The following is a 16,026-nucleotide window of genomic DNA, read 5'->3' on the forward strand; positions in this document are numbered from 1 at the left end:
CTCCATATTCTCTCTAGCCACCAAAGCAAGAACCATACAAAGGGTGCTCATCATGACTATTGGTGATAAGATCTCATCAAAGTCAATCCCCTTCTCCTGCTTAAATCCTTTTGCCACCAATCATACCTTGTACTTAGGCAATGAAACAAATAGAGATACCTCTAGCTTATAGACCCACCTACGTGGCAATGCATGTTTTCCCTTAAGCAAAGGAACTAAGTCCCAAGTAGCATTATCTTCCAAGGAATCCATCTCTAACTGCATAGCCCTCTTCCACTTATGACTATCATCTCTAGTCATAGCACCATAATAATAAGAAGGTTCCTTACAATTCATGAGTGTGACATAGTCTAAAGACAGAGTATATCTATTTGGTGGTCTAAAAACCTTGCAAACCTAAGTAAAACTAGCTTAACAAAAGCCTTTGCTTATTCCACCTATCTATCCTATAAGACATGAGACTATCCATCATTTTACAGCACTCCCTTCTTAGCATTAGCAAGCTATCTCATGTGGAATAGATTGTACAATTAGCTCATATGCTTTAGGATCCTACAAGCGATATCTCATTTCACTTGACTCTCCATAGCCAAGAAAAATGCATTTCTTGGACTTAGAATCAAGCTTACTCTACTTATCCCTTGGTATATGCATAAATGCTTCACAATAAAAAAGATGTAAATGATCATAAGTAAGTCTCTTGCCAAATCATAACTCTCCGGTATCTTGCAATTCAATGTCTTGCTAGGAGACTTGTTGATCAAATGTACTATTGTCTTTATAACTTGAGCCCAATATCCATTTGTGAGATCACCAATAGAGAGCATACTACGGATCCTTTCTTAAGTAGTCTTGCTCATCTTCTCAGCCATACCATTTTAAGCATGATTCTCAGGAGTTATCAACTTTCTCTTGAGGACCATGACTTGCACGAAAGTTTGAAAATGCATGAGAGGTGTACTCTCCACAATTATCAGTCCTCTAACACTTAAGCTTCTTTTATGATTGATTCTTTGCAAATGCTATGAACTTTTGAAATATGCATCCAACACATCACTCTTTTTGGAAAGGGGATAAGCCCAAAACTTTTTTGTGGCATCATCTCTAAAAGTGACAAAGTATGATGCTCCTCCCAAAGTATGATACTCCTCCCAATTAAACAGTGGGCATTGACTCACAAAAATCAACATGAACTAAATCAATAAATTTTGAACTTCTACTCTCTCTTATACAATATTTTGTCTGCTTTCCAAAGAGACAATGCTCACAAAAGCTAAGATTAGAAAAATTTAGATGAGGAAGATAGTTCAAATAGCACAAAGCTTTCATTCTATTAACAAACATATGTCCCAAATGAAAATTCCATAAATAAATAGATAGTTGTTTAATGGCAATTACAACATGGTCTTTAACACTAGAAACATGCAAAGGATACAAAGTACTAGATTTTGGCCCTTTGGCCACAAGAGATCCCTTGCAAAACTTCCACACATTATCATTAATGATCACTCTATAACTCCAATAGTCAAGCTATCATGTATTGATCAAACTTTTTGTCAACTCTAAAATATGCCATACATTCTATAAGACAAAAGAGAAACCATTTGGTACTCACAAGTGTATATCTCCAATGCCAACAAAGATATATGCGTAGTTGTTTCTTAGATAAAAACACATCCTCTTTTTCAACATCATAAGTAGACAACCACTCCTTATATGGGGCAATATGAAACAATGCTCCAAAATCTAGAAGCTACTTTTGAGACATGGCATTATCCATGGCAACCAAAGATAATAATGCATTACCTAAAGAGGGTATATACAGGATATCACCATTGTCGTTGCTACATGTATTTATCTCCTCTATCTTTAGCTTGCTTTTCTCTTCCTTTTTGCCATCATCCTCATTTGCCTTTTTTCCCTTTTGCTTATTCTTTCACTTGTAGCAATTATTTGTTATGTACCCCTTGTTACAAAAAAAGCATTACATGTCATTTTGGATATGTGACTTGCTTCTTGACTTGTCTCTCTCATGAGAGTTTCCCCTAGCATTTGACCTTCCTCTCACCATAAGTGCACTGGAGCTATTTGACCATGCATTATTCTTTTGTTCACCTCCTCAATGGGCAAGCTACTCTCAACCTTAGTACTCATCGTAAGACCACCTATAGGTGTTGAGTTACTAATGGCAATTTTAAAAGTCTCTCAACTCCCAAGCAAGGTAAGAATATGGCCTTTACTGAATCATGAAATGTAATCTTGTGAGATAACAACTAGCTAAAAATAATATTAAACTCATCAAGGTAACTAGACACCAAAAGCCCCTCCTCCATGCGGGGATCAATGAGTTTTTTCAGCTAATAAACTTGCGAAGCTACACATTTTCATACAAGTCACCAAGCTTTTTCTATACACCATATGCATGTGTCGTGTCTTTCACATAAAAATACATGGACTTTAAGAGTACCAACATAACATTGAACCATGCCACAACATTCAATTCTTCCCATACATCTCTATTTATGTCCTCAGGGTTAATCCCACTACATTCAATCAGCTTCACTTGCTTCTTTTGGACCAATATAGTAGAGATTTCTAGTATAAAAAGTTTGCTTCATCAAGCTTTTCAATATTAAACAATGCATTATCTAAACTCAATGGAGAAGTAATATATCTCCACATCAAAAGTAGTAAGATATACCAAACTACAAGCTCAAAATAGACCATTGGACCACAAATAGAGTGCCCCGCAAAGCCAAGCAACAAGTATCCAAATATCAAATTACCATAAAACAGATGCAATAATGATATTTTTGCACTCTCAAAGGCAAATGAATTGTTTGTAAGATTTCCAAAGTATTTTGATTATGTTTTGGACATACAACAGTTACGAGAGAGCAAATACATGTAAATTGCATTCATAAATCAATTTCAACTTGCATAATCTATACAAAGTGAGCATTAAACTAGTGTGGAAAATCATTCACAATGAAAAATCCATCAAAATCTACTTGCAATTTGAAGCTAAGAGTAATTTGGAAGTCTCCAACTACGAACTAGTCTCAATGTTGGTTGATACTTGAATCTTATAGAAAGGTTTCTATGATAAAGTAGATGCCATGTAGCTTCCAAAACATTAAAAAACATGGAAAAATGGTGTGAGTAGCCCAACCAAGACAAATCATCTCTAGCATAAATAGCATCTTTGTGCATTTGGATCAACAGATAGACCATAGACATCATAGACACAACTAGAACCTTCGCTCTAGCATAAGTCTTTCTCTATTTTACAAACACAAGTAGAGCCTCACTCAAGAACCAAACTTGAGCCCTCTGCTTACAACATGCCAGCTACTTATAAGAGATAAGTTGCCCCCTACTTTTAAGAGACAAGTTGGCCCCTTCTTAAGCAAGCCTCATGCTTGCATACATCAAAGGCATGTATCAAGATTCTTCCAAAGCATCCATAGCCAAGCTTATTTTCTTCAATCCTGGCCACTATAGTAGTTGCCAAATCATTGCCAAGGTGGGCTATTGCAGTCTCAATTCGAGTCTTAGTGGCTTAAGCACATTGTTTTGACTTAGATTTAGATATTGGTGATGAGAAGAGTACCTCTATCAATGTGCACGCATCAAGCATCAATGTTGAAAAAGAATCTCAAATCCTTGATCTTCACGATAAAGCTTCACTCCTTGCACTTCTCACTCTTAGCACATGCTTACACCACTTTGATACTAGTTGAGGGAAGGAATGGTGGGATAAGAGGTAGAAGTTTTGTGTGTGTGTGTGTGTGTGTGTGTGTGTGTGTGTGTGTGTGTGTGAGAGAGAGAGAGAGAGAGAGAGAGAGAGAGAGAGAGAGTTATGTGGGTAGAAAATTGATGATATCCTCATTCTTTGTTACCTTCACTTATATATGATTATACGGTGTGTACATATACGAAGAGTACTTGCCTTGCTATAGGCTATTGGGCTTTACCCCAACAACCTCCTTCTTAAAGAGTAATGCATATTTTATCAGCCCATATACATGAGAGAGAAAAAAAATTACTTTCCATTGCCATTGGGACCAATGAGGATAGCAACGTTGCTTTCTAAGGCAATATTAAACTTCTATAGAACATGAACTTGTGAAGTGGCATGATAAAAAAGAGTGATGTCATGGAAGTTTAGTTGTTCATCTCTATCATCTAGCAATAACTTCATAGATAAGCATTGGTGGGATGGCATCCTTTAAATCCTATATGTATTTAAATGCTTTTGTGAAGCTTGATATGTATTGCAATACCAAACTAAGCACACACTATAAGATATAGGCCTTATACCGACGTTAAAAGCGATGAAAATGTAAATAACAAAATTTGCCATCGTCGTCGCAAAAAGTGTTGTTATTGGTGACGCCATAGAACAGTCGGTATTAGCGTCGTTATCGGTGTCACTATTAGCGTCTGCTGATACTGACGCAAATAGTGACGCTGATAACGATGCTTGCGACGTTGATACCGACACAAATAGTGATGTTGATAACGACGCTTTGTGATGCTAATAACGACGCAAATAACAATATGTGCAGGTGAATTTGCGACACTAATAGCGATGGTAACAGGGAAAAAAAATTGTTGTGGCAGGGCAGCTTATAGTTTTTGCATTGTGTACAATGCTTGTGTAAACAAAAACAAAGTGTATTGAAATCATAACACTGATACATGAAATAAATACATGATCACATAATGAAAGCGGCTAGTACAATCATGACAAGATATCACTACTACATAGAAAATGTCTACACAAATCAAGTGACCAAAAAAGAAGGGTGTGTGAGCTCTAAGGATCCAAGGGCGAGCTACATATCCTCGCCATCCGAAAGCTCGTCTCGCCGCAAAGGAGTATTGAACGGACTCTGCAAAAAAAGAAACAACAACACATCAATCCACCATACAATAATGCATTCTAATTAAACATGGTAACTACAGACAAGAGACGAGTGACTTACAGGGCCGCTGCGTCTATACAATCGGTCGATCAATACAGTGAGACCGTGCCTCTCTGCATATAGAGTCTCAAGGCCGGTCGGATCGCGATTTGTAATGGAGTGCTGCAAAGAAAACAAAATACTAATTGTTAGAAACATGATTGTTAGTACAAAGGATATTGCAAAAAAAAAAAGCAAGAAAAACAAAAGAAAAACTTACAAAATCCTCTAGATATGTCTTATGGCCGCCACTCCCAAGATGATGGACCACTCCAGTCTCTAGTCGTGCCCTCGCCGCCTCGCGCTGCTGAATCCAATGTCCTGGAGAATCTGTAGCCTCCTCCCTCAGTCGGCGCTAGTCGTCCGCGTCTAGCCACTCGGGCTTTGCAGCCCCACTCTTGAGTGCCTTGCATGCGTCCGATCATCTATGTGACATATATGCACACATGCAGTCCATCATCCAGCCCGTAGAAAATCTATCTGCTGTGGCTGAAACCGGAAACTCCTCATGCAAGGATGCTACTATGTAGTCCTTGCTCCCCTCCGGTATGTTTTTGCAATGATCTAAGACGTTGTGCCGAAAAACTTGTTGGCACAACTCTCTCATGCGAGCTTTTCGGCATAACTCTCTCATGCGAGCCATCACCCTCCTCCCCTCATCATTTGTGATGATGGCTCCTGACCTATCATCGACAAGATAGGCATATCTCTCTGGGTTATGCCTAAGATGGGTCCTCTCCCACCTGCGTCCACGCTCCTGAGCATATCCAGGAGACCCCTGTATATCTGGTGTACTGACCGGGGTAGTATCTATCAGAGTAGCACCCATAGGGGTGCCACTTGCAGACGACTGTGCAAAATTTTTAGCGCGCATGCACACACACACACACACACACACATGTATGATTTAATAGAAGGTAATACGACATTGCAATGGTGCTAATGGGGATGTGATGAATATGATAGGTGGGGGTGGTGCTATTGTGAAATAAGAAAGGGAACATGGTGAGACAAGCTCCACGAAGTGGCAAGACTCACCCCTCTTCTTAGATATCTATGAAACAAGTACTACTTCAGGGATCCTTCCAAATTTGGGACAATTAGAATCACAACTACATTCAACCAAACATTGCCATATAGTTTCATTCCTTACACTTTATTTCTAGTATTCGGATCATTCATGGAGGAGCCAAGTTCCTACAACTTTTTGGTACAAACAAATAACACAACATCTAATGTTGGATGGGTGGAGCAATCTGCATTGGATTCAAGAGGAGTTGAGAAGAAGAAGCCTAATGAAAGGGAAAGACGGATAGTTGTGCATTTTACAACAAGCACATCCCTCATATGCCCTTGGAGGTATGGTAGTAGATAGAAGGACTTGCATTAAGGAAGTAGGATGCATATGAACATTCTCAAGACAAGGTTGCTTCAAAAGAACATTTGGCACCAACTACTCCATATATTTGCCAAGTGTGATATGCTTGTAAAAGCAAAAGTAGCATCTAGTCTTGGAAACTCATCGACTGTAGTCCCTCGGAATGCCTTAATCACTAGATATCTTGCACATTGACCAAGTGATGAAGCATTGAAATGGTTTGTGTGGCATGTGAGAAGAGGCCTTCTTCCCAAATGTAATTACTTCTAGTTGGATGTGAAAGCTTGTGAATACATAGGAGCACTAGAGAAGGGTAAAGAGATATGTATATAAGTCCATTTACGTGTAAACACAGTTTATGATTTGTATAAGGTCTATGTGTAAACTGTGTAAAGAGATATGTATAAGGTCTATAGTCTATAGGCTATGTATAAGGTCTATGTGAAAGCTTGTGAATACATAAGGTAAGATTTGTGAGCATGTTTATCAAGCATGGTGCACTTGCAACAACACAAGAAGCATTTGACAAGCTTCCAACACACAATTTGGTCTCCTACAAACATGAACTATTGGATATGTTGAGCATAGATGCAAAGCTAAAGCTTTGAAAGTCTTTGGGTGCATGTGAGATGAAAAATCACGATATTGTGCTAGTCAATGCATCGATGAGCACGTATGCTAAGTGTGGTGTAGTAAAAAAGAAGAAGCATATGAAGTGTTTGAAAGCATCCATCACAATATGTATTCTTGTAGAATGCCGCATTTGATGGATATGTTGAGCTTGCTAATGTTCAAAGGGGCATTGCCTCATTTTGAGAATGTTGACAAAGCGTGTAGAGCCAGAACAATGTTACATTTGTTCTTGTGCTTACTACTTGTAGGCATGTAGGGGTAGTGAAAGAAGGGCTAGCATACTTTGATGTGTACATTATCCCCATTATGCCAAGCTTATTAATAGTTTGAGCATCACAAGTGGGAAATCAACCATTGTGTAACCACTCTCATTTTATTAGCATTGCTTATAAGGGTATGCTATAATGTAGCTAGATGGATCTAATCTATTCTTAAGGGGAAAATTACTGTGGTTAACTAGCACCTTGTTTTTTTAAAAAGGACATGGTTCTTTTCCTTATCAGTGAGATCAAATTTAGCACAAGAGGAAAATCAAAACAAGAGCCAATGATTGGCTATGGTCATGCCACATACGAGAGAGATGAAAATAAAGAATAGAGAGAACTAAAATATGAGCAAATGAAAATGAGAAAATTCATAAAAAACATTGAGTAAAAAAGGAGAGAAAAAAGACAAATTATAATCCATCTCTAAGAGCACTCAATGGTAAGCCTCACATGTAAGAGTAATGATTAGTGCTTTACATGTAAAATCCTTACATGGTAAGACGTGCATACTAGATTAAGGATTGTCATTTTATTGAATATTTACAAAGTAGCTAGAAAAATAAAGTTAAAACTCATAGCCTTTACACACAAGAGCAATCCATATTAATTTATTGTGTTTAATTATATAATGTAACATTTCAAGACAATATTAAAATACCCAAAAATGTTAATATTTACCTTAGAACCAACCAAATATTACGAATTGGATTGCTTCGATTTCTATTTCTATTCAGATAACTTTTCAAACGCTTGGAAATTCGGAAAGATAGCGCTCTCTCTCTCTCTCTCTCTCTCTCTCTCCGTGCGTGCAGAGAATAGACGACAAGATCAGCAGCCATGGCGGTTGAAGATGGCCCGGATCTCAGCTTCCCGCTCTCTCAACAATTGGAGCTCCAACTTCTCTCCATCGCCAACAGGCTGGGGATTACCGTCCCTCTGGAGCTCTACACCGCGCTTGCCGTGTTGTTTGCGTCTCTCCTCTTCCTCTTATTTGGTACTTGATCTATTCGTACTCGCTCACGCAACATTTTGCTTGCATTTGTTTCTCATTTACCCTCTGAAAAATTCGCAAACATTTTGAAACTATGTTAATTGCTTATTGCAGTCTTGCGTGCTACATTTAAGGGCAAAACGTCAGACACTATACTGTTGGTGGGTCTGAGTGGAGCTGGCAAGACCGCACTATTTTATCAGGTTTGCTAGTCATGACCCGGTTTCATTCAACCTAATAAGCACGATTTTTGTTCAAGTTTTCACGATGGGAAGGGTGCACTTCTAGTTAATCCTTAGATCGATTTCAACTTCCAGTCCATTTACGTGTAAACACAGTTTATGATTTGTCCAATCTTACCTCGCGCATAATTGTAAAGATAAGACTTCTTGGGAAGTTCGTACATTATGAGACATTGAGACTTTGGCAGGACAACTTGTGTTAAAAAGCTGAATGGATTTTGGAAGTTTAGTCATAGCAGGAGCACGTTACGAAGCTTAGAGAGGCGTGTGGAATCACCTAAAGGTTTTGTCATGTTACGTGACATATATCTAACTGGTTTTTACTATTCATTCGCAAATAAGGGTTCCCAAGCCCTAATCATAGTGTGACAAGTTGGAAATGTACTCCCCTTGAGTTATATCAAAGATAAGCGTAACCTTTACATAGGTTAGTAACTAGGTTTGTAGTTTTTGGCTCATTGTGAATCCTAACTAAATTAAGTGTGCATGGACATGGCATGCTTTACCCTTCAAGACAAGTCATTTGGTGTCCTTGTGAATGCATAGGGGGTGAGCACATCTCCAGATCCAGGATGTTAGCTGTTTGGTGCTTACACTTATGCAATGCTTGTAGCTAATTATATTACTCAAAAGAAGTTTACAATGAAGTACAATTGATGGAGAGTCTAGCTAGAGTTGTTTGTGGATTAGTAACCACTCTAATATACAAGCCTCTCCATTGAGGGTAGCCATCTTGTATTGTGAAAAGCAGGTCATGGCCACCCTAAGTGTGAATGAATTGCTATCGAAGGTTTTGTTAGTGTCGAGATTCATCCTCAAGCTGCCCCTAGTAACCACAAAGTGAATAGATGATGGATGTTTAGAGCTTTGCCAAAGTAGTGTACATTGAAAGGCTCTAACAGTTGAAAAGCATCTAGTAGTATGGCTTCCAGATGTGGTTGAGGCTCTCAATGATCTCCCAAACCTCTAATTGTGATGTTGTAGGCTCTAGGTGCTTGGTGGCTAGGCAAAGTCTCTTGGTTTACCATGGCACATGAGTTCCCCTTGATGATACAGGTTGTATCATGCACCTATATCGTATGGTAAGTGGCAACCTTGGCTAACTAATTACTAGCAAAAGATCCCCCATAAGATGCACCCTAGGCTAGGCCCACCTTGATGGAGTAGGGGACAAGCTCCTCTTAACCCAATTGTGTTTCCTTTCATGACCATGGGTAATGCTTTGGGATCTTCGAGCCTATTTTATGTCACTAGATTATTGTCTTGTTGCTTTACTTTATCTGGCTCATTACAATAAACTTTGTAGGATAGTGCTTGGAGACCTCATCTTGTTTCTTCTAGGCTAGTCAACTTGATTGCTAGACCCCCATGTGCTACAAGCCATAGGAAGTAGGATACTCTCATCGATTACTAACAATTGAGGTCAGCAATAACCACCCTCTTGGATCCCAATCCAACTCATCCAAAGACTTATCCTCTCGGATCTAGTGATGCTAGTAGGTAATTATTTTTAAAGTAATTATAATCGATTTCCTCATGGCAATATAATTTTTGTTAATATGCCATAATTTGGTTGTCACTATGTATGGATTCAACTGCCATGTCTTTCCTTGTAGGCATATGATTCTGATTCTCCTCCAAGGGATGTTTGCAAAGTCAAGATATTGTTGTTCTCTATCTAGAACTAAACAACCAATCTCTTGCGCAGAAAAGAATGTGCTCGTGTGTATACTATTGACTCTGCTTGCCATCTACATTGGGATATCTATAGGCGAAAATTGGGCTATCCACCCTTGTCCTAGTTGCACAGGTTCTCGGTGAGGGGAGGTTGGTCAATCTAGGGGGATTGTTGCATTAATTTCTCACCTCCTAGCCTTTGGCCCTCTTCGACATCTTGTTTCTTGTTGTAGTACCTTTAGATCCACGCCCCTGTAAATGTCTCTCAATATCCATATGAAGCAAGTAAGGTCAACCTTTGAGCTAGGCCACTAGTGTGAATGTGCTCCTTGAGCTGCATCCTATCACGATCTTGGATCCGTGGGTTCTAGGCAATTGGCTGTCTATTGATCTTCTTCTGTTAGAGTGGAACCTATTGCTTTAGGACTTTCCGCAAGCTTTGTTAGACATGTTGTGAAGAAAAGATGATTTGGATAGAGTGGTTGGTGTAGTAGTCAAAATCGATCTCAAATGGTCTTCACTCCCCTTCTAAATAGAGTCTGTATTCTTGGAAACCCTCTTGGAGAAGCTGTCTAAAGCGAGTCCTCGTGAAACGTCCCCATAGAGTCCAACTTGCACATGAGATACGACACAAGCCATATCCACAAATATAAGCATGGTCATTAAGCTCACTAAGACTAGAATAGTGATAACGATTAAGAGCAGTATAAAGTTTAAATCGCAAACTGCCTTGAAACTTTCTAGGCTTTTCAGTACTGTTGATTTTCTTGAAATGTTGGATCTTCAAGAGTAGCTTTTAAAACCTTTTTGTGTAGTCATTAAGTGACTTAATTTTCCTTTGCCAGAGCCAATCCCATTCCATTTTTACATCTCTTTTGAAATGAATAGGAAGGAATTGGCCTTGTTTCATGCAAATAAAGAACTGCTAGGATTTTGGGGCAGCGTGATCATATTTCAATCTCGTCCACCAAGTGTGGGCGAGGTTGATTAAATGTAAAGCTCTATACTTAATCTTTTCTTTTTCTTTATACTTGTCAGGACCATATAATATTTAAAATTGATGAATAAATTGCACAAGAAGATCAAGATTTGGGGAACCATCATACATATTGAATTTAATTTTCTTTTCAAGTCTTAGTCTTTTTCTTATTATGCCTCCGTCCATGACCAGATCTTGAGGTTAAAGATGATGAAGTGGTTGATGGGGATGAAGATGGAGATGAGGGTGAATTATTGCTACATGATAGAATATGACCTTTCTCTTGTTCCACTATGCCTTCAGAAAGTAGTTGAGCTTTTTGATTGGCTACTATCATTGATATGGCTTTGTCTCCTTGAAGTAGATGGGTTTCTTTCCTTGGATTTTCTAGGCTTATTAACTCTTTCCAGTTTGAGAAGTTGCCCATGAATATGTTGATCCTCCTCTTTAAGGCCCTAAATGGCTTTAAGGATAACACTTGGATCTTCCTTTGGGATTCTACTGGGGGGAGGGGAGGCTCAAGTATTCAATGCAAGGGCAAAAAACAAATTTATATACTGGTGTTAGAGTAAGAATCAAGCCAAGGCTTTGATACCATAGTGAATGCCCCAAACAACTCAGTATGCTTGATAATTAAAATATTTGTTTGTTTTGAAGACTTCATATTGCAAGAAATGGAGATAATGAATACTTAAAGTTGAATATGACAAATTAGAGCCATGTAAGTGTGAAAGTAATGGAGACTAAATTGAGAGTTGAAGATGGGTAGCTCCCCTCTTCCCCAAGGAATTTATTTTTGCTCAATCCAAGTCTTTTAGGGAAGAGCTTAGTCCCAATCGACGAGAGAGTGAGTAGAAGTAGTTCTCACTCTCATAAGATCATGAGAAGATGAACATATGTACATGGATCACTTACTATGTAATAAAAACAAGAGATTTGCAAGTTGTGATCTTGTAAAACAACAACAAAAGAAGAGGGAATATGGGGGATATTTGATAGTGGAGTGGAGAATAATGATGACAGATGCAGATGGATGGGGTTGACTTTAGGCCATCTCTAGCTGCTATACAAGAGTCTAGAGCCAAGAAAATTGGTATCGAATGAAGAAAAATGAGCTCTCTTTATAGGGCTAAGAGAAGAGCAAGTGCAAAAAAGGGAAAGTGAAGCAGCATAAGACAAGTGACCAGCCACATGTAATGAGGCGTGATAGGTGAAAGGACACTTGAAAGCATGTGTGATAAGTGTCCTAATACTTGTGTCTTCTATGTGGCCTTTCTTTTTGGATTGAGTACTGTCAAAAGTAGAAACAACTAATTTAGTAACCATCGCTAGAATACAGAACTTACTATTTTGAGAATATTATCTCTATTTTTTAGGACTAGCATTTTAAAACCAATTGAAGGGTCCTAAAGTTTTGGGATATTTTAAAATTTAGGGACCCACTCTCCCTCTCTCTCTCTCTCTCTCTCTCTCTACATTAAAAAAAAACAATGGATATCATATGAAAGCTCTTTACAAGTACATTACAAGAATGGTACTGAAATCATCATACAAGGTTTTCATGCAAAGACATGAGCATTTTAAGCTTTTAGCCTACACATGTACATAGTACAAAGTTTAAATATTTAATGATAATGCCATCTTGTTGATTGTAATTGTCTATTCTAGCGGATGTGGTCCACGCTTTAAGGCATTAATTTTTTCTGTATGCAAGCTTAATTATGATGTGCTTGAGTTTTGGCCACATGTGCCTAATCGGGTCATATAGGTGGAAGTGTGTACCATCTTTTCTTTAATCCATTGAGTGGGTCCACCATATAACCTATGATCACTCATCAGTAGCGAACTCTGATACACATTTCTTTATATCTAGAAAGTGTAAAGGAAACAAATTTAATAACCAATTAAATATACAAAATAATAGAAAGGATACAAAATTTCTCTATTGTGTTATGACACATGGTACTCTCCAATGTCAGTCCACCCTGCCATAGGCCTTCTCAAAGTCTAGGAGAAGCATTGCAACCCTTTGCTTGCTATGTTGGGTCCATTGTATAGCCTCGAAGAAAGTGAATATGTTATCCAAGATGGTTCTATTTGAATGTTGGAACAAAGCTTTATATGTGTCATGATTGATGTTTGGGAGGATGTTAACTACCAATGATCTTTGCGAGTGCCTTATAGGCCATTGACAACAAGGTGATCATTGCCAGTGGCTCTAAGCTCGCATTTTGGGAGGAGACAAACTGGACCCATGGATAGATGACCTAGCATTCTCCTTGAGTTGAAGATTACCTGGAATGCTTGTAGCAAGAGATTGTTCATCTCTTCCTAGTAAGTAAAGAAAAAGGCTCTCCATAGTCCATTTTGAAACCAGCCTTCCTTCTTGGAATGGGTGGTGATAACCTGATTTAAGAGTTGATTACAGTAATAAATAGATGCACATAAAATGAAATACACACTTTACCATAACATTCTTGGATAGTAGACACCCTGTTGGGTATTTCTTTAGCTTTCATTCAATTGGAAGGAGTACAACTTGAGATTCTTCAATCTCCTCCTGCTAACCAATTGCTCTTGCTGTCATAAATGACCAGCAAGCCTTTTGTGTCATTTGCCCCTTGATTCACCCAGGACTTCTTCTCCAATTTGACCCTTGGCTAGCCAAATGCTGCCCCAAATCAATTCGGGATGGTCCGGCTCTTGAAATCCCTTGATAATCTTCAATTATCAGCTGTGATTTCAGTCCCTTGAGCCTTCAATCTCTGGCACGGATCCCAAGGTGGTTGCTAAACCCTGATTTCTGATGTAAATTAGGGTTTACTGTAGAGATTACAGATCAGCCCACCAAAAATGGCTGAGATCTCCTCTGAATGGCTAAGAAATGCTGAGAATGGTTGAGCATAGACTGAAGAGATGAGAGAATGCTGTAGAGAGAGAAAATTCTGAGATTTGTCGCGAAGAACTGATCAAAATCTGTTGCTGCCCTGCTGTACCAGCCCCAAACGGATGCACCAACAACAATAGGAGCATCAGAGACTGTGATCTTCAGGAGAAAGTGCATCAGCAGCAATTGTCAACTTCCAAAGGTCAAGAATATGCAATCTCCATCACCAAAATGGTCTCCAATGACTGGGAAATAGCCCCAAAAGCTGGCAGCATCAGTCCAACATCTCTTTCCAACAGCTCCAAATATGGAAAAACGAGATTTTTCTCTTCCTTCAGCCCTATTTAACCTTTCCCCCACTTGCATGGGAAAGTTTTGCCAAGTGGCAGCTTTCCTAATCCATTTTCAGCAATTTTCAGCCATTTAATTAATTTTCAGAATTGATTAATTTTGAAAATTAATTCAGCCCTTAATCCATGCCTAGAAAATTGACCTTGGCCATCTAAAAAATTAATTGGCTAGGCCATTTGCAACCCAAAGCGGTCCCATGCATTAATTGACCCTTGGACAAGCATTAATCCATTAATTAATGCCTAGTCCCTAGTGTCACCACTAACACTTAATGGCCAATTAATGGTCCTAGGAGCAAAACTGACACCAAAATTCACCTAGAATCTAACAAGTGTAACTTGTTACAACTTTTGCCTTTGACACCCATCTTTTTCACAGGATTCTTCGGCCTTTAATTGTGAGAAAGTAGCTTGCACCTCACATGTGCATCTTTTAATTGCACATTTGATTAATCTTTTAATCAAATATAAGCAAAGCATCAAATTTTCACGTCCTCGTGACACATTCTCTTTTAGGCACTCTACCCGTCTTGTGATTGAAAAACATAGAACATCCCTTGTTGAGGGAAGGGATAATAAGTGATTGTCTTTTCTCTTCTATAACTAGGGATGGGATACAATTCTACACTTGTTCTCACGAGGGTATGAAATTTTATTGCTTTGCTTAGTATTTGATTAAAAATTAATAGTGTGCAAGTGTGACTTGCACATGTGACTTGTGAGGTGCAAGTTAATTATTTCACATTGTGGGACCTAAGACCTCGAGATATCAATTGGTTTCAAAGGCAAAAGCTGTAATAAGTTATGCCTAATAGGTACTAGGTGGTTCTTGGGGTTAGATTTGGACCTAGACCTATTCATCGGCCACTAATGTCAATGGTGACATTAGAGACTAGGCATTCATTAATTAAGTAATGGCTGTCTAGGGATCAATAATTGCTCAGGACACTTGGGAGACAAATTAATCTACCCAATTTAACTATTGATTGGTAAAATTAAAATTTTAAGCACTAAACGAATTATTAAATTAATTTTTAAAAATAATTTAATAAGCTAGATAATATTGAAAAATGGGATTAGAAGGTTGCAACTTTGCAAAATTTTCCCATGCAAGTGGAAAGATGTTTTCGAGGTTGAGAGAGAGAGAGAGAGAGAGAGAGAGAGAGAGAGAGAGAGAGAGAGAGAGAGAGGGGGGGGGGAGGAGGGAGGCTGGCATTATTGCCACAAGAGTGGACATGCCATTTTCAGCCAACAAGAGACAAAGAGTTGGAGACATGTCCAAAAGAGACTACGGTAGTAGGTAATAACATTTATAAGGGCCATTTCAGCTAGACAACATCATATTTGGGGTGTTTTGTCAGTGGAGACAACTTTCATGGTTGTCTAGACAAAGTTGTATTGAGCTAAAAATGCATTAGCTTCACTTCAACGGCTCTAAAACATGCTTAATTAAGGAAGAAACTTTGTTTATTTAAAAAGAAATGCTTTCCTAGAGAGTATTGTATCCGATAAGCATAAACCCACTTGGGAGGGCCCAAGCTCTCTATAATAGATATGTTGCCCTCCATTCAGGCTAAATCTCGTTTTTGCAAATTTCAGGTATTTCAGCTTGCTGCCCACACCTCGGACACAAAAGACATCGCGGTTTAAGCT

The 16,026-nt window shown here is 38.6% G+C and overlaps 1 protein-coding gene across 2 annotated transcripts in view; it reads left to right on the forward strand.

Annotated features, from left to right (window-relative positions):
- Positions 1-7,988: 7,988 nt before the first annotated feature.
- The window catches only part of LOC148038658 (uncharacterized), a 79,193-nt gene continuing 71,155 nt past the window's right edge, over positions 7,989-16,026 (forward strand). The window contains exons 1-2 of one of the 2 annotated variants that reach the window (XM_087674142.1): positions 7,989-8,241; positions 8,353-8,441. In XM_087674142.1, the coding sequence (XP_087530268.1) occupies positions 8,085-8,241; positions 8,353-8,441 (246 nt within the window). In that variant the 5' untranslated portion in view covers positions 7,989-8,084. The remainder of the gene's footprint in view (positions 8,242-8,352; positions 8,442-16,026) is intronic. The other variant, XM_087674147.1, reaches the window with a different exon arrangement.

This window comes from Lygodium microphyllum, chromosome 3 (assembly GCF_053477565.2).
Source record: "Lygodium microphyllum isolate KBCC chromosome 3, Lygodium_microphyllum_v1.1.10, whole genome shotgun sequence".
NCBI lineage: Eukaryota > Viridiplantae > Streptophyta > Polypodiopsida > Schizaeales > Lygodiaceae > Lygodium > Lygodium microphyllum.